Source organism: Eimeria acervulina, genomic scaffold (genome assembly GCF_000499425.1).
Source record: "Eimeria acervulina Houghton genomic scaffold, Eah_scaff60, whole genome shotgun sequence".
In the NCBI taxonomy this organism is placed as follows: Eukaryota; Apicomplexa; class Conoidasida; order Eucoccidiorida; family Eimeriidae; genus Eimeria; species Eimeria acervulina.
In genome coordinates this window covers 41716-60345 of record NW_013549699.1, presented here as the reverse complement: position 1 = coordinate 60345, position 18630 = coordinate 41716, and the positions used below count along the sequence as shown (strand labels likewise).

The 18630-nt window shown below is 50.8% G+C and overlaps 4 protein-coding genes across 4 annotated transcripts; 3 read left to right on the top strand and 1 right to left on the bottom strand.

Moving 5' to 3' along the window:
• Nucleotides 1–735: 735 nt before the first annotated feature.
• Nucleotides 736–4508, top strand: EAH_00011290 (hypothetical protein; the record flags this gene model as incomplete). The annotated part of the gene is made up of 3 exons (XM_013394899.1): nucleotides 736–2789; nucleotides 3018–3402; nucleotides 3603–4508. The coding sequence occupies 3 exons, from the start codon at nucleotides 736–738 to the stop codon at nucleotides 4506–4508; spliced, it is 3345 nt and encodes a 1114-aa protein (XP_013250353.1).
• Nucleotides 4509–6287: 1779 nt separating this feature from the next.
• EAH_00011280 (hypothetical protein, conserved) lies at nucleotides 6288–7076 on the top strand (the record flags this gene model as incomplete). Its single annotated transcript, XM_013394898.1, has 1 exon — nucleotides 6288–7076. One exon carries the CDS (start codon nucleotides 6288–6290, stop codon nucleotides 7074–7076), a length of 789 nt encoding a protein of 262 aa, XP_013250352.1.
• Nucleotides 7077–8743: 1667 nt separating this feature from the next.
• Nucleotides 8744–9685, top strand: EAH_00011270 (hypothetical protein, conserved; the record flags this gene model as incomplete). Its single annotated transcript, XM_013394897.1, has 1 exon — nucleotides 8744–9685. One exon carries the CDS (start codon nucleotides 8744–8746, stop codon nucleotides 9683–9685), a length of 942 nt encoding a protein of 313 aa, XP_013250351.1.
• A 1096-nt stretch (nucleotides 9686–10781) lies between these two features.
• Nucleotides 10782–14747, bottom strand: EAH_00011260 (transmembrane domain-containing protein, putative; the record flags this gene model as incomplete). The annotated part of the gene is made up of 5 exons (XM_013394896.1): nucleotides 10782–10914; nucleotides 11645–11719; nucleotides 11998–12389; nucleotides 12955–13014; nucleotides 13617–14747. 5 exons carry the CDS (start codon nucleotides 14745–14747, stop codon nucleotides 10782–10784), a joined length of 1791 nt encoding a protein of 596 aa, XP_013250350.1.
• Nucleotides 14748–18630: the final 3883 nt, after the last annotated feature.

Below are 18630 nucleotides of genomic sequence, written 5' to 3'. Positions count from 1 at the left end.
GAGAGAGAGAGAGAGAGAGAGACAATATACAAGTGTACCTCTGTGAATATATATATATATATATATTTACAGGTATATATACATATATAATGCATAGAATGCATATTCTGCATATGTACGGGGCTAACAGGGCTGAAGAGGTATCTGTGAAACGCAGAAAGACGCGAAGTGCACCTGTTGAAATATTCTTTGACGGTGCTTGATTTTGTTTATTTATTTCATTATTAATTAATTTTATTCCTTTAAATATCTTTCTCTGCACAACTTTATTTGTATTTTCGGGTGTCTGTACAGGTACCCACTGGAGATGTAGAGAAAAGAGAAGACAATTTTTTTTATTTTGCCCTATAAATAACGAAAATAAATTTAAAAATAAAAAATAAAATCATTAATTATTATTCTACAGATGAATTCAATAGCTAAGCTGCGTCTTAACGGCAAATACACCGCAGCAACGCCTCCTGCTGCAGCTTCAACTCTGCTGCATGTACACCTGAAAATAACCTGAAATTAGTTAAATAGAATATTATTAATACTTTTCAACATTTTAATAATCTTTTTATTTATTTAATAACACCCAGCAACCCCCAACTAAGCCTCAGGGGGCCCCACTTCTCTCTGCTGCTGTTCTGGCAATTGCCTCCGGCTCTTTGATCTTTAAAAGAAAGAAGGCGTTATTGTTGTTTATAAATTCATTTTGTTTTTATTGCGTCTTGCAGTTATAGCGATTTATTAATGACTACCAGCAACAGCAACGGCAGCAGCAGCAGCGGCAGCAGCAGCAGCAGCAGCAGTGGCAACAGCGACAGTAGGCGCATTTGCTGCTGCGGCATCAGCCGGTGCTCCCTGTGCCGTCTGCCTGCTGGGGTCCTTTTGCTGCTGCTGGATCTGCTGCCTGCAGCAGACCTCTCTGCACTCTGCTGCTGCTGCTGCGCTGCTGCTGCTGCCTTCTTACCTTTGGTCGCCCTCCAACGGCTGCAACGGGACTTCGGGGCTGCACGGCTACCCTTGCAGCTCCCACCTGCGTCAGCAGCAGCAGGAGCTGCAGCTACCTCAGCAGCAGCAGCAGCAACAGCAGCAGCAGCAGCAGCAGCAACAGCAGCAACGGCAACAGCAGCAGCAAGGGCAACAGCAGAAGCAGCAACAGCAGCATCACCACAGCTAAATGCTGCTTCAGAAGAAGTTCCCATTGGTGGAGCCCCACATGGGGCTGCACTGCAACAGGGCACGCCTGCCTTCCATAACGTGCAAGAAGGTAAAAGCAACAGAAGCAGCAGCAGCAGAAGCAGCAGCAGCAGCAGCAGCAAATACGATAGAAGTACGTTCCGATGCAGCTGCTGTCTCCCCGAAGCAGCCATAGGAGGGAATGCCACAGCTGAGGTGTACAGACAGCTCTGCATTAACCGCGAGGAGAACCTTCGGCGCCTCGAAGCTCTTCAGTACGGGCAGCACATGAGCAGCAGCTGCAGCAGCAGCAGCGGTAGCAGTAGCAGCAGGAGTAGTAGTGCCAGCAGCAGGCTTCATGCAGCAGCAATAAGACCCGCCGCCGTTCGAGATTGCGTCGCTGCTGCAACAGCAGGAGAGGCCCCCGCCTCTCGGGTGGTCCTCAACACATGCGCTGCAACAGCAGCAGCAGCGCCAGCAGCAGCAGCAGCACCAGCAACAGCAGCAGCAACTGGAACAGGTCCTTATGGCGCATGCATTCTGCTGGAGTCTGACCAACTCGTTGCTCCGTGCATGGCCCCTTTTGTTTTCTCGCGCTGCAGCAGAACCCCTCCTGCTGCAGCAGCAACAGCAGCAGCAGCAACAACAGCCCCAGCGCCAGCAGCAGCAGCAGCAACAGCAGCCGGAGCAGCAGCCGGCGCTCCGATTAAAGAGTTGCTGGAGTGGCATGTATTCGGGTGTCTCTTCTTCCCTGCTGCAGATGAAGGGACTTCAGCTCTCCTCGTTGCTGTTGATGCTGGGCGGCGGCCCACTGCAACAATGCATGCGCTGCAGCAGCAGCAGCAGCAGCAGCAGCTGCAACAGCAGCAGCAGCAGCAGGAAGTGATGCTGCAGCTCTTCCATTTGTCTAGTCTCCGTGCGCAAAAACTTGCAGCAGAGATACCGCTAGGGGACCTTGCACGCATTACTTGCTGCTGCTACATACCAAGGACTGTCCTGCAGCAGCAGCAGCAGCAGCAGCAGCAGCAGGGCGAGCAGCAGCCGTCTATGGCCCCTATTCAAGAAACGCTTGTTGCTGCATGGGATGCCACCGCGAAACGCTTGATTATAGTGCAGCTGATGCCTTCATATGAACAGCGGCCTCAACAGCAGCAACAGCAGCAACAGCAGCAGCAGCAGCAGCAGCAGCAAGGACAGGGCTTCAGGTCAGAAGCACTTGATGGCCCTGCTGCCTGGCCATTCGTTCGCCGCAGCCCAGAAGATCAGGTTCTTGATGCTTCCGCAGCAGCAGCAACAGCAGAAGCAGAAACAGCAGCAGCAGCAGCAGAAGCAGCAGCAGCTGCTTCTGGCCTTCCTTTAAGCAGCAAGTGGCTGTACATCCCGCTGCTACCTTCGCGCCCCAACGGAGCCCCTCACCCAATTTGCATGCAGTGGGTGCTGCCTCGCTGTGTTGCAGCAGCACGTGATAAGCAGCAGCAGCAGCAGGATCAGCAGCAACAGCAGCAGCAGCAGGGTTGTATATGGACACGAAGGCTCCCCCCGCTGCTTGTTGGGTTCTCGGATTGCTCTGTCTCGCTGCTGCTGCTCCCGGAAGCAGCTGAAATGAAGCTTCTCGGCCCCACAAGGTGAGGCAGCAGCAGCAACAGCAGCAGCAACAGCAGCAGCAACAGCAGCAGCAGTAGGTAGGCACAAGCAGCAGCTGCATCAACACACTGCTGCTCCTCGTGCCTGCCAGCTGCTGCGGCATATAATCCAGCTGCTGCTGCTAAAGAAAAGACCATGTTGACTTGCGAACAACAGGGGTTCTGTGGTACTTAGGGTTTAGGGTTTAGGGTTTAGGGTTTGTGATGCAGGAAGGGAGCTCCACGTCTTTCGGAGGTCGTTGACGGTCGGGGCCTCTGCAGCTGGGATGACTTGCTGCTGCTGCTGGATTTTGAATGCCACTGCAGCAACTGCAACAACAGCAGCAACAGCAGCAGCAACAGCAGCAGCACCAACAGCAGCAACAACAACAGCAGCAGCAGCAGTAGTAGTAGCTGTCTTCGCGTATTTTTATTAACGTGCTGTGAAATCGCTGAGGTGGCAGCAGCAGCAACTGCAGCAGCAAGAGGGACTGCAGCACCGGAGGTTGCTGCAGCAGCAGCAGCAACAACAACAGATACGGCGGAAGCATCAGCAGCAGCTATTACAGTTGCAGCTGATGATGCCACCGATCAACTTTCACTTGAACTGCAGCAGGTAAGGGCAGCAGCAGCAGCTGCAGCAGCATCTGCAGCAGCGGACTGAATTGTTTTGCTGCATCTTCTCTAAACGCTGAAAAGTCGCCGCATGCGCAGCAGCAAGAGCAGCAGCAGCAGAAACAGTACGAGTAAACAGCAGCAGCAGCGGCAGCAGCAGCAAGTGAGGGTGGTTGTGGTGGGGTTTGTCCTGTGCTGCAGCTAAACTTCAATGGACAGACCGCCACCGTCACCCTGAGGAGCCCTCCTTGTATTTGCTTCCTCGATGTGCTTCACCGCACGCAGCAGCAACTGCAGCAACAACAGGAGCAGCAGCAACAGCAGCAGCAACAAAAGCAGGCGCTTGCTGCTTCTGTGTCTTTTCAGAGACTTCGAACTGCTGCAGCAAGGGCTGGGGCTTCCTTTATAGAGCCTCTGAACGACAGGGGGATGAACCCAGCAGCAGCAGCAGCAGCTGCTGCTGCTGCAGCAACACCAGGAAAGTTGGCAGCAACTAATGCCGCAGGCGCATGTTGGCTGCTGCAGTGGGGTGTATCGCCACCGGCTAATGCGGCGCTTGAATTTGCTGCTCTTTCGCTTTCTTGCTCGCAAAAGAACCGAAGACATCCAGCAGCAGCAGCAGCAGCAGCAGCAGCAACGGTGGTGACGCTGCAGCCCCGCCCATCTTGCTGCAGCTTGCTGTCTGTGGGGTGTGTGGCAGTTGATAAGCAGTGCTGCTTTTTTGCTGCTGAAGGATCTCCTGTCTTGTGCATGCATTCTATAGAAGGGGAGTCCCTCAGAAGCAGCAGGTTGAGGTGTATAGACACCCGAGCTGTCAACGCTCCAGGGCTCCTGGGGGCCCCCTCTCGGCTGTCTCCTTCGTGGCTTATAGGGAGACAGCAGGGAGAGGAAGTGCAGCAGCAGGCGCTGCGGCAGCTTCACCTTGTGGGGCCCTTCCTTGTCGTTGCAAGGAGACACGAGAGACTACAGCTGCTGCTGCTGCCGCTGCACTGCCAGCAGCAATCCAGCAGCGTTAGCCAGATGCAGCAGCACCAGCAGCAGGAGCAGGCAGAGGCGTCTACTGCTACTGCTGCTACTGCTGCTGCTGCTGCTGTGGGGCATAATTGACTGCATGAATTGAGGGAGTAGTTGTTCACCAAAAGAAGAAAATATTGTATTTGAAATATGCAAATCAGCAACAGCAAAACAATTGTTGCTGCAGTGCTGCAACAGCAAAACAATGGTGCAGGAGTTGCTGCTGCAGCAGTGCTGCAGCAGCAAGTCCCGCCGCAGCAGTGCTGGCTGCAGCAGCAACTCCTGCTGCAGCCTGTTGGCTTTACGGCCTCTTTAGGTGTACGTACACTTCACTACGCAGAGGAAGGAGCAAAAGAAGTTATTTTGTTTGCACCTCCTTCAATGCAGTATTATCATTCATTCGTTTTATTCGATGTCAAACATAAGGCAACATAATATATATATATATATGTATTTATTTATTTCTTGAATATAGGTATTGTAGTTGCTTTGTAATAGATTATAAAGGGATGTAAAGGTCCTGCAGCGCATGCGTCTTGTTGATGCCAGTCAGACGAAACAAAGAAAATGCCCGCAGCCGACAGTGGGTTTATATAACTCCCCTCTAAACGCGCAACGCCTTTCTGCATGCAGCAGTCGCTGCAGCAGCAGCTGCAACACTAGCAGCTGCAACACTAGCAGCTGCAACACTAGCAGCTGCAACACTAGCAGCTGCAGAAGCGCCAACAGCAGCACGCGGCAGCAACGCGAGAGGCTGCACCAGCAGTGGCAGCAGCAGCAGCAGCAGCAGCAACAGCAGCAGCAACTGGAACAGGTTTCTATGGCGTTGCAGCAGCAGAGGTAACCAGTATCTCTATGCAGTCGCTGTCGGCTGCTATTGTTTGTCGCGCAGGCGAATTCCTTTCCTGCTGCTGCTGCTGCTGCTGTTCATCTTTTTCCTACCTCCTGCTGCAGCAAATCTTCCTGCTGCTGCAGCATGCATAAGATACTACAAGCAGCAACCGTAGCAGCGGAAAAAGCAGCAGCAGCAGCAGCCCGAGCCAATGACACAGATGAGGACAACAATAATAATAATAATAAAATAACAACGAAATATTATTATTCTAATTCTCTATATTATTAATCTCAGCTTCAGGTGGGGGGCCCCCACGAGTACCCGCAGCCCCGGGGGGCCCCCAATGGGGGCCCCTCTGGTGCGCCTATAGAAAGCATTCTTCTTTAGTATTTGTTAAGTTAATTGAAATACTTTAAATAAAATTTTTTGCTCTGCTCTAGGATAAGCGCTGCAGCGGCAATCCTTGCTGCTGCCTCTGCTGCAGCGGCTGCTGCTGCCGCTGCTGCTGTTCTCGCTATTCCTGTTGCTGCTGTTGCTGCTGAGGCTGGCTGACTTCATATTGCCTTCTCAGGCGTAAAGTCTACAGAAACGAGAGGAGAGGAAACAGTCGGGAGATAGCCCGAAGTTGATGCACGAACAGCAGCAGAGACTGCAGCCGCAACCGCAACAGCAGTAATAGCTGCAACAACAGCAACAGCAGCAGCAACGGCAGCGGGAGTAGTAGCTGCAACAACAGCGACAGCAGCAGCAAGGGAAGCGGCAGCAGCAGCAACTGTTCCAGTAGTAGCAGCAGCAGAACCCGGTGCTCGCCTCATCCCAACCTCCTGAAACTGAGGAGAAACTGCTGCAACAGAATGCTTTCCTGCCTGTGCTGCAGCAGCAGCAACAACAACAGCAGCCGCAGTAGCAGCAACACGAGCAGCGGCAACGACGGCACCAGCTGCAGCAGCAACGGAATCCTCTCCAGCTATAGTCGTTAAGCATCTCTGAGGTGTATATACACCGCAGCATTCATTGTCTGTTGCCTTTTGCACGCCATGGGGTTTTGTGCTGCCGCTGACGCTGCGGCTGGTGCTGCAGCAGCAGAACCTGCACAAGAAACAGAAGCAGCAACAGCAGCAGCACCAGCAGCAGCAGCAGAAGAAGAGGACCCAGTGGTGTCAGAGGATCTCGTGCTGCTGGACTTTCCAGAGTTCTCCTTCGCCCCCACACTCATGCAAAGACAGCCAGCAACAGCAGCAGCAACAGCAACAGAAGCAGCAGGAACTGCAGCAGAAGCAGACGAGGTATATTCAGGAGCTTCCGCACAGGGCACGCAGGGGGCTGCGCATGGGGCAAGGCCGACACCAGCCACCGCTGCAGCAGAAGCTGCTGCTACAAACAAGTCAGCAGCAGCAGCAGCAGCAGCATTTTTGCGGCAAGAGGAACTGCAAGTGAAGGTGTGGGGGCTGGAGACAGACTCTCCTTTGATGCTGCTGGGGGATTTCCCCCTCAAAGGAGAACGCGAGACAAACCGCATGACTAGTACTGCTCTATTCAGAGTAGAAAAGCAACAAAAGCAGCAGCAGCAGCTGCAGCACAGCCAGAAGCAGCAACAGCTACAGACAGGTAGCAGCGGTACTGGAGCGGAGAACACGCAGGCCAAACTAGAGGGACTTGCTGCACAAGTTATTTCGTTCAAGGTTGATATTACTGCAGCAGCAGTTGCCGCTGCTGCCGCCAATACCGCAGCGAATGAAGCAGCTGCTGCTGCTGCCAGTAGTCCGGCTGCTGCTTGTGGAGTCCTCAGCAGCAGCAGCAAAGACAGCAGCAGCAACAATCTATAGGCGACAGCCCCTTAGGCTGCACGCAATATTGTTATTATTGCTATTTCGCTATCACAAGCTGTTATCTGAAGTAGCAGCAGCTGTGTCTTGCAGCAAATGCTGCTGCAGCTGCCGCTGCTCCTGGGCCAACCTTTCTGGGTGCAGCAACTCCTTGTTGCTGCGCTGCAGTTGATTTACCTTTTTTGCTGTTCATAGGTAGAGAGTTTAATGTTTGATCTGTAGCGAGAGGCTGTCCGTACGCCTGAATGCGGAGATGCCATATTGGTAGCTAGAAAAGGCAGCATACAGCATAGTTCATCCAATCGTAGAGGGAAGACTCGTTGCAGCTGCAGCAGCTGCGGCTGTACGATGGTTGTCAGCAGGATGCAGCTAGCCAGTTGCTGCTAGCAGGCTTAAAGTGACTCCACTGGCTAGCTAGCTAGCTACTTGGAAAAGGGTAGAAGTTGCGGCTGTGCGCTGCAAAGACCTGCCAGCGACACCAGACAGTATTCTTGCTGTGCTGCAGTTGGACTTGAATATCTTCTCTGCTAAAAGGGAATATCTCTGCCTGCCGCTCCCCTATATTCCTCTATTTTATATACATAGACACCTTCTCCAGGTGTCAAAGCCAGAACTGTATGACTTGCGTCGGTTGAGGTGGGCGGGGGCTGTTGACTCACCAACATATTAATGTTAAGCTGCTGAACTTCTTTGATAATTTTTGGTCAAATAAGCATAAATATGCATTTTGAAATGAATTAGATGAAACACAGCAGTTTTCACGGCGCAGATTTCGTAGGAAGCCTCTCCGTTGACGTGCTGCGGTAGGCAGAAGACGGGTGGGAGCCTCTCTTAGACACAACTGGGGCTGGACTTCTTTTTATTCCAGCGTGAGAGAAGTAGAAAAGAGAATTTGTGCCCAAATCCCAGCATTTGTATTTCTGAATGTAGTGCATTCATCGAGGATCGACCTGCTTCCCCGCATAAAATTCTGCTGTCACTGGAGGTGGCGGCATTGGTTGAAAGCTCCAGCTGCGATCTTCCAAAACAAATTCTGACCAGCCATTCACGAGTACTTCTTTCGCTTTTCTTTTTCTAAATAAGTGGAAATTTAGATTCAGTAAAGCTTTTTTTAACCAGCACAGTTTGCCCGCCGCCTCTGCCTGTTTGTCGGCCGTGGCTATGCAGCGGCGGCGGCACCTCGTTGGTTTTGAAGAGATGAAGTACGTGGTTTGCACATCTTCTTGAATTGAAAATGAAACTTAGGCTAAAAGTGTTTATTCTGCAATCGTGATCGCGTCCAGATCCAGACGACGTGGTCTGTATTCATGTTTCTTGTTGGCTGAGAAGAGCATCGGCGCCAGTCGCTGCCGCAGTTGGCGTTGGTCTTCTCTGTCTCAGCAGCTCTTCCTGCGCACTCTGTCCCATATTTTCAGTCTGTTTTCCCTTCTTGGAAGCCAAAGGCATTTGCACCTTCCTCGTAGCCTTCGAAGCAGACGGCCCTAGAGAACGCTGGGGCGATTGACATACACAAGCTGCCCTCTTCTCACAGTTGCTGCACTTCCCAGCTGTCTGAGCCCGGCATGCGGGCTCTCTTTGCCGCTGCTGTCCGTCTGCTGCAGCAGAGGCAGCAGCAACAGCAGCCAAAGTTTCATGCCGTTCGCAGGCCCCCTGTCTGTACAGCCGCGATGGCCAGCGGAAGCACATATCACGCAGAGGTCCCCGACCAGGAGGTCTCGGGGCCTCCTTTGAAGCTGTTTCGCACGGAGACTTCTCTTGGGGCCCCTCGGTCTTCAGATACTGAGAAGCAGGGCCCCATTCGCCCTATGTTTGTTTCTTCACCTTCGCCGGGTTTGGTGCGGAGTTATTCAGCAGCAGATCCTTCAAATGACGCATTTACAGCTTCTCATGAGCTTGACTTTGATGACTGGATGACGACGGTGATAGGGACACTTCAGTTGATTGTTTCTTCCTCCGTGGTAGCCCTGGGTGTATATTTGTTGTTTACCTGCCCCGAGATGTCTGAGGAGGCTCCTCTGTTGTTTTATTTTGTTGCTTTTTCCCTGTCCGCTGAAGTGGCTCTGCTGCTGCTGATATGTATGCTTATGCTGGCTGTACGTGTTATATGTGGGGCTGCTCGAGCCGAGTACACCTCGGCAATCTGCGGCATATTTCATAGGACAATGGAAGGCGCCATTTATTTCTTTTGCGTTGGCTTTGGAGGCACTTTATTGGTGTTACTTGCAACTGGAGATCCTGAAGACCCCCGCGTTCGATACCTAGGAAGGCGACAAATGTTTGTCTGGGCGTTTGTAGGGATGGAGGTCGCTCTCTGTCTCCTTTACTGTCTTCAAACAATACCCACTCTCTATGGAATATGCAAATTTGCCTCTCATAAAATTTACCTCAAACTGACTGGTAGAGATGAACTTGAATTTCAAAGAGGAGATGTACCCGTTGCGTATGCAAGACTGGCAGACTACGACTACTCGCTGCAGCACATGCACAACCCAGCCGCCTCCAGCCGAGTGTACGTACACCCCACCGAAGCAACCACCCCTCAAGCTAGAGGCGGTGAATCCTCCAGGCGCTCTGATGCAGAAGAAGCCCTTCTCAACAGCCGCGTCTAAGCGAACCGTGCCCAAAGCTAGCTAGCTGAGAACTAACCGACAGCTAGCTGCTGAGAAGCAGCAGCTAGCTGCTAGAAAGCAGCAGCTTGCTGCCCCCGCTTTAGTAATTGCATGTAATTCATCCATAACAGTGTGCTTGTGCGGGCTTGAGGAGGCCTCTGCCCTTTAGGTTGTCTCGAAGCGGCGAGAAGGTATAGTTATGCCTGTGGCACTTTCTGCTGCTTCTAACGTTTCAAATCAGGGCTTTAATTTTCTTCTCTTTTTTCAGCTCAGATATTTCAACTCAAAGGCCTGAACACCTGCATGCTTTCGCAGGATGCCGGCACTGTATGTGCACATCATCAACAGCAGCTGCAGCACCTGCAGCAGCAGCAGTCGCTGCTTGTGCTGCCTATCCGTAGCTGTAGATGGCTCTTCTATTTGAGCGAACCGCTGCTAGGTAACAGAAGTTGCACCCGTGAGAATGCAGCAGCAGCACTAGCGATGCAGCAGCAGTGCAGCAGCAATGGAGAATCAGCAAGAACAGCAGCAGTAGCCCCAGAAGTCTTCGCGCAAGAATTGTAGCAGCAATATCAGTGAAATAAGTCTTAGGGTGAAATATAGTCAGTAAAGCCTTGCAGCTGGTTAGGCAGCAGCATGCTGGTCTGCTTTGACCTTTGAGCTGATGGATACGAGGTGTATGTACAGCTCGTTCCTTTGCCTTATTTGAATATCTCTACGACGGCAGCTTCGCTGTTGAGAAGATGCATGCAGAGACGTTCAAAGGCAGCCACGCATTTGGGGCAGTTTCAGAGAGAGATACGTCAGCACCCCTAGCGTTGATATGAACAAACGCAAGTCGCTGCAGTGTATGCGCAGCTCCTCCTCCATCATATGGTGTCTGACCAACTCATCTCCACTCTTTAAAAGAGGCATTCATCCGCAGCAGCTTCTGTAACTCGTACGCAGCTGCTAGGGGGTACAGCAATGCGTGTGTCCTCCAGCAAGAGCAGAGTCTGCTGCTGCTGCTGTGCAGCAGCTACCTGCTGCAGCCGCACCTGATTGTGCTGCTTTTACTGCTGCTGCTGTTACTGTTGCTGCTGCTGCTGCTACTGCATCAAGGAGCTGCTTCTTCAGATCCATTCAAAGCATCCTCGGTATTCCTGCGAGTGCTGCCCTCATTTTCTGAGGTGTGGCCCATATGCGAGAAGCGCTGCGTGCCGTGCGTCAGCTTGGGGATTGCCCTTTGCCTGCAAACAGCAGCAGCAGCACCAATAGCAGCAGCAGCATAGGCACTATTCACCACCCAAAATGGAGCAGCAGCAACTGCAGCGCATGCATCTGAACACGAGCGTTCGTCTCTCAAACGCCGGCAAAAACTTCTGCTCCCGTCTTTTCACTTCGTACCAAAGCACAAAATGAAAGCACTATGTAATGATACGGAAAAATACACATACATACATAGATAGATAAGCATAGGTACAGATACATAGATGCATAAATACATATATATCAGTATAGAGGCAGATAAAGTTGCAGATAACGATATGTAGATATAAGAATACAGATACAGATGTGTAGAAATCGATATATAGATATAGATATACAGACATAGATATGTAGATATCTAGATAGAGAGATACAGATATAGATATGTAGATATTAGATATAAAAATAGTTATACATATAGACATTGACATAGGCACAGATACAGAAACAGATATAGATAGAGATATAGATGTAGAGATATGGATATAGGTAAAGATAGAGAAGTATGCGTTCATATAGATTGGCATAGATGTAGATACAGACAGCAATAGATATACATACAAAACTGATATATCTATATACAAATATGCACATATTCGAGCACACATGTATTACATATATATAGACCCAAATATACACGATAAATTTATCTATCACCGAATTGCGAACAACTTCCACTCTGCATGCAACCAAAGCATTTGAGCAACTCACCGACGGGAGCTCATGGGGCTGCTGGCGACTCCGTGGCTGCTTTCGTAGCTTCTGCTGCCTTCATCAGCACGCGTGCTGAGAGACAAACACCACAGACATTCAAACAGAAAAATAGCTATTAAGAAAGGCCTTGCAGAAGGGCCCCCCGTCGTGGCAGGGCAGGGCACAGCACCGTCCTTAGTGCACATACACTCGGGCTGCATACATCAGGATACACTGAGTGCAGAAGTTATTTTACACAGCAGGCATTTGCTGCTGCAGGGGGGCAGGCCGTATGAATATATGTTTCCGTGTGTTTCTTTATCTCTTCTGCTCGCTGTCTCTGCCATGTGGGGGCTGGGGTGTATCTTCACCTGGAGCCACCGCGGGAGCGCAGACCAGCGCAGATATATCTTTCATTGATTTTGAGGCCCCTGAAGATGGGAGCGAAGCCGAGAACGATCCCCAGGAGAAGCCCCACAATTGTGGAGGCGACGATCCCAGCGACTCCCAGGCTAGGATATGTAAAGACGCCAATTACGGCACCGCTCCCAAGGCCTCCAAGGGCCCCGAGCCAGGCGCCCCGTCGCCCCACAAGAACTGTAGCAACCAACAAACTCATGAGGGCCCCCCCCAGGTACAGGGCCCCTGCCCAGCAAGAAGGAGGCACCAAACCACCGACCAAGCCCCCTACTACCAACCCAATGCCGCCAGCCACCAGCAGCCAGTTGCCGCCGCCTCGGTAAAAGTTTGAAGCCACGAGTCCCTGTACATACACCCCAGCAGTTTTATTGCAAACTCAAATGAAATTTAGCTCATTTGTACAAAAATACGCGTTTTGTGTGGAACGACAGACGCCCTCAACTCACCGATACAAAAATATACAGTAATACAGCTATGCAGATGAATAGAGACCCAGCGAGTAAAGATGCTACAGGGTCAGGGACAGATGCAGCTGGACTAAAGCTATGGTCTACAGACACCAGCTGAGGCATCAGGGGAAAGATGTGATAGACTGCACCCCCCCTCCTTGCTTCGGTATCTGTTTGTTTGTTCGCTTGCTTGTCCCTCTGTTCGTGGGTATCTGACTGCTTTGCCTCTCTCAATTGCGTGCACTTCTGTCTCTGTCGCTGATCTTCAGGGACCCCAGACCCTAAACCCCAAAATCTATTCACTTGCTACTCTCAATTTGGCTGCATCTATCCTGCGTGCGTTTGGTGGTTTAGGGTTTAGGGTTTAGGGTTTGGTGAGTGGGGGGAGCTTGCCTGCGAGTAGAGCGCGGCTGTCATATAGAAAGCAATAAATGTAATTACTGCGTAGAAACAAAACACCAAAATACTCAAAGTCCAGACCGGCCAACACGAACAGTCGTCTAGACAAACGTCAAAGTCCTGCGCAAACAAACAAACAACGCAAAAAAAATAAATAGGGTGACGATCCAGTAAGAAATAAATACACAATTCACAAACAAAGAAAACAGATAAAAGACAACCAAATAAACGGAAAACAAACAAAAGAACAAACGAGCAAGCAAGCAAACAAACAAACAAACAGATAAATAAATCAAGAAAGAGATGCGCAGGTATAAGGATGAATGACTAAATAAACCAACGAACTAACAAAAGGCAAACAAACACAACAAAACACCAACAAGCAATTGTATCCACCAAACAGATAAAATAAATATAAAAACAACAAACGAAACAAAACACAAACATGAGGGGACACAGAGTGGCCCCCTAGAGAAAGACAAACAGCAACGCAAGCGGAGTAAACCCTTTGAATGCCAATATAAAACTAAAGAAGGAAAGCTCTGCACTCTGCAATGGCGCTGTCTCCCTATACTACCGACAGCAGCAATGAGAGCAGCGGCAGCAGGGGGAGCAGCAGAAGCACTAACAGGAACAGCAGCAGTAGCAGCAACAGTAGCAGCAACAGTAGCAGCAGCAGCAGCAGCAGCAGGGGACAACGATGAAGCAGCAGCAGGGCCTACATAGTGAGCGGCAACATGCTTGAGGATCAGCGTCTTCCCTGGAGTGCCCATTGCGCCTGCTGCTCCTGCTGCTGCAGCTTGTGCTGCAGCAGCTTGTGCTGCAGCGGCTTCTGCTGCTGCAGCTTCTGCTGCTGCCGCTTGTGCTGCTGCTGCTTCTGCTGCTGCAGCGTCATCCACCCCTGCACCTCCGTCAGCCGGACTTGCTGTTAGTGGTGGTGCTACTGGGGGCAGCACAGGGGGTGCTACGGGAGAAGCAGTTGCTGCTAGTGTTGTTGCTGGTGCTGTAGCAGTCGCGACAGGGGCTGCTGCAGCAGCAGACGGGGCTGGTGCTTCTGCAGGCGTTTGCACTGGCGTTGCAGTTAAAACAACAGGCTGCCGCCAGCCAGGTGCATCCGTAGATGCGGCCGGTTCTACTGCTGGTGCTGCTGGTGCCGGTGCTGCTTCTGTAGGAGCTGCTACTGGTGCTGGCGCTGCTGCTGCTGCTGGTGCTCCCACTGGTGCTTCCGCCGGTGTTGCTGCTGCTGCAGGCGCTCCTAGTGGTGCTGCCCCTACGGGCGGTGGTGGAGGGGGTTGCGCTGGTGGTGCTGATGTCTGCAACGGCACTTGTGTCGGTGCAGTTGATTCTGTTCCTGTTGCTGGTGCTGCTGTTGCTGCTGCTGCAGGGTCTGATGTTGTGTTCCCAGCAGCGGAAGATGCACCACTCGGCAGTGAAGCAGCAGCAGCGGGAACTGGTGGCGCTGCGGTTCCTGCAGCTTCCGCTGGAGCTGCTGCCTCTGTTGCTGCAGGTTCCTGTGCTGCTGCTACTCCCCCAGCTGCAGCAGCACCGTTACCTTCTCCTTCCAGCTGGGTGACGTGCAAGAAATTCTGGATGGGAGCCCCGTTGTCCGTGAGACCATCCCATGGTTGTTGTTGCTGCTGTTGTTGCTGCTGTTGCTGCTGCTTCAGCCTTGAGTCGTGTGAATGATGACCAACGTCTTGCATGCGGCTGGACAAAGCCAAGGGTCCACTAGCGGGGCCTCCCTGCCTTTGGGGCGGCCATGGGGCTGCAGAAGCTGCTGTACCACTTGCCCAGGCAAGCAGCGCTACGAGGAGAGAGAAGGCAGCGGTCTGCTGCCTTAGGATCCCCCACATTCGCGTGGTCATGAAGGGGAGCAAGCTGCGGTGTTCGAGCTGCTGCTGCTGCCGCTGCTGCTTTTACTGCTGCTGCTGTTGCTGCTGCTCCGGGATAGTTCGATCGCTGCGCGCTTCAGGAGGGGCTAGCTTCCAGATTCGTTTAAGCACTTTTTTCTGGATTTGCTGCACAACTCCGTGATGTACACATTAATGGCGGAGGAGGCAGCAGCAGCTTGTCAACAGCGTCATGGCTGGCCGGTCGGGCGCCGATGCAGCTGCAAGTTGCTCCTAAGGGCTAATTAAAATATCATAGGGAAGTTAGATGGATTGACAAGAGGTTGTTGAGTAGAGAAGGAAACAGGGAGATACAAGAGGCAAAGAAAGTGCCCGACCAAGGTCCGCCGCAGCGAACGACGGTGCGTACTACAGCAGGCCAAGCATACATGCCCGCGCAGAAACAGGAGTTTAAAAAGGGTGTTTGAGCCCCTAAATGAAATAAGCCGGCATAGGAGAAGAAATTAAGGAAGGAGGCGAACAGGCGAAGAGAAAGTGATGCCCAGGTCCCACATGTTGCTGTTGGGAACGGCAGCTAGTGGATCGAGGCACGTCTCGGCAGTGTACGTACACCGGAAACTGCTATTCAAAAACCTTTTTTTGTCCAATAATTTCCCTCTTATTATGTTAATTATGTTTAAAAACAGAGGGAATCGCAGTAGTTTTAACTCCTACGTCAATCATAGACAACACCATGCAGCCGCAAGCCGCCACCGCTTCAGCCGCTGACCATCGGCCTACGCTCGTTGCCGTATTACAGAGGCTGCCGATACATCTTAGAAGGTGAAACTCAATTTTCATATGATAAAAAGGCAACGGTTTTTGTTTTTCGAGCTCAAGCAACGGAAGAAACGGCAGCATCGTGAGAAGACGGGGTCCCACCGCACAACGGCTACACGCATCGACCATTTGCACTGCACAGACACCTGAAGCTGCCAAATAAGCCCCATTTTCAACTCTAGTTTGCATCACCATACTTTTTAACTCATCATTTGCCCAGAACTGCATGCACAGTCCTCACAAGTCTCGGGCCAGCTACCGCCTCACGACTATACTGCTGCAGTTTCGTTCTTCAAGTGCTGCGTTCATCGCTGTCGTCGACATTCAACCATTTTCAGCATATTGGCTATGTAAGACAGCGATTCGCGTGGGGTTGCAGTGTGGGAGTTGTTTAGTGCTAAGGGGCTAAGTATGGTTGGGTGCCCTCTATTACTTCAGCCCGCACATCAGTTCGTTCTTCTGCTTGCTTCGCCTTGGAACGCAACAGTTAGTCGCTAGGGCCTTATAAGCATTTTTCCCATCCCATTGCAGCTGAATGACAGTAGTACTAAACATAGAACAGAAGTGAATGCTGGGCCCCTGCATCTTGTGGCAGGATGTCGGACGCAAGTTACCTCAATTGCAGCAGTTGGATGTTCGTCTCGCCCGTCTTTCGTACTTCCGCTTGCTTGTTTGCTTTATGCAAGCATCAATCAAGACATATGGTGCAACATTTGTGGGCGCTGTGAGGCTTGCACATGCCCGAGTGGCAGCTAGTTGCCACTCGGGAGCCCAATCCAAAGAGCAGCTAGCTGCTCGTTGGATAGGCTTGCTAGCTTGATAGCTAGTTGGCTAGCCCATTGACCTCGAGCTTTAGTAAGCTAGGTATATAGCAGCAATGCTCGAGAGTTCCTCATGAAAGTCAGCATATTCAGTGCCCCATGAGCTGCTGGTTAGTGACCCGTCTGCCTTCCCACATCGCTGCAAGAAGTACTTCTTGTGGAGGAGCAGCCGTCTCGATTTCAGCATTTGCCATAGGTGCGCATAAATGCATGCTGCTAGGGGTTCAAGAATTCTCCCTAAAGACACTGCTACATCACTAACAACATCCGCAGTGGAAGTAGAAGCAGCCGCCGCAGCAGTTCCAGTACACTGCTGCGCTTCCATCAATATGTATATTTAAGCATTTCGTTGTGCAGTCCTCGTGTGCTTGCGGGGAGAACAAGGATGCCCAAATGAAATTTGTCCAGATGCATGAATACTTGCAAGCGTAGACAGGTGGAGGATTTTCCTTTTGGCACATGCGCTTCTCTGCATGCAAGCATGAAGATGGCAAATAATGTATCAGCTATTCATTAAACAGTTTTGCATCTGGAACTATGATGAGCTCCTGTAAAGGCAGTTGCCCGTTTGCGTCCGTCATTAAATCTTTAAGAAGCCAAAACTCATCTATAGCCCCACAGGATCTAAAGGCATAGAAACCTGAGCAGTAATGCACTGCTTTACAAAGGTAACTGCAGGACAGGCTGTTTCCTTCGTCACAGGGAAGAGGATTAGCGAATGAGTTCCCGTGAATGATCTGGTGTTCCTGCTGTGCTAAGTTTAATGAGAAAGCTAGTAGCTATCATTATTAAGCAGAGCAAAATAACGATATGCGGTGGTTGTCGCACGGTCGGTGCAATTTTGTCTGCTGGTTTGTCGTTCGCTTTCCTAGGGTGCTTGATTAGTTGCTCACAACAGGGAGATATACAAAAAAAGAAATGAGTGGAGAGGCTTTTGGTTTCTACTGTAAGAAGGGTTACGAGAATATTTACTTGTACGGAGCTCTTGAGACGAAGTATGGTAGGTAGGGAATGGGAACCTCTGCCGCTGCAGCCTAAAGACCAGCACAAAGGCACAACACAACGCAATAGGAAATAATGTATGCATAATTTAATATATATCCCTGTCGAAACCGGGAGCACTGAGCTTATAATTCTCCAAAAATATCAGTTACTAACACAGTGGTAGCATGGACGTTGTGCAGGAAGAGAGTACTGGGGGGGAAATTGGAAGTAGTTTTACCCTTGAAGTTCGTCAAAAAATTCAAAGAAATTTTTGCGCGTTTGCCTCTAGTACTTACAGTGGGATCCTTGTAGTTCAATAGTGAGAGAACTGCCAGATAGTTAGTAAGACTATGAGGCGCTCAGAGCTGTCTGAAAGGGAGTTGCGCCCTTGTCCGTCCATACGGGAGTATCTTACTCTATCTTATGTAGATAAAGCGCTTCTAATGTGTTTCTCTCGAGTAGTTTCAGAGGGAAACGCTGTACAAAGAAGGAGATGACGTTTGTGCAGCGCCCCATCGACTCTGTTTGTGCTCTCTAGGCCTTTGAGCAGCAGCGAGCGGCAGTTCACGAATTAGGGAAGAACATATCCACTGGAGTCACTTTTTCAGGTTTTTACAAAGGTATCCACGAAGAAAGCCATTAGTCAATGCGTCTGTAATTATTTGGAGCTCAGAGTATGATGATAACACAATGATCGGAACACAGCGGCAGGCCAGCAATAGAGCCCTGCCCATTTTATAGTTAATATCCTCTCCCGGTATTTTTCCTTTATGTTAATCTTTGTTACTAATGCAAATAATAGATTGATTTATGCACAGGCATTGCTTATTCCTGCAAATGTCCGGTGGTCACCCCTGCCGTTTTGCAATGGCAGCATCGACCGCTAGTGCCTGAGGCGGTTCTGAGCCAGACACATCTTTTATTTCACATTTTCTTATTTATTTCCTTTTAATTCTCCTTTTCAATTCAAAAGAAAGAAGGGAAAACGATGGCTGGTGCTGCGTTGAAGTGTTTGGCGCGCCTCCCGCAGCCTCGTGGTGATATTCCAAAGAGCCTTTCGATTGTTCTTTGTTTCCTGTGCAATTCCATTACTCCCCAGTAGTTCATTTTACACCTTCTAACTTTCCTTTTACGGTTCATGGCAGGCCCTTCTCTTCTTTCCTTCCCCACCTTGCCCAGGTGACCCTGCAGCCTCTGTCAAAGCAGGTGTCGTTTTGTGTGCTCAGCGCCTACCTTACGATCACTTTTCACCCAACTTACCC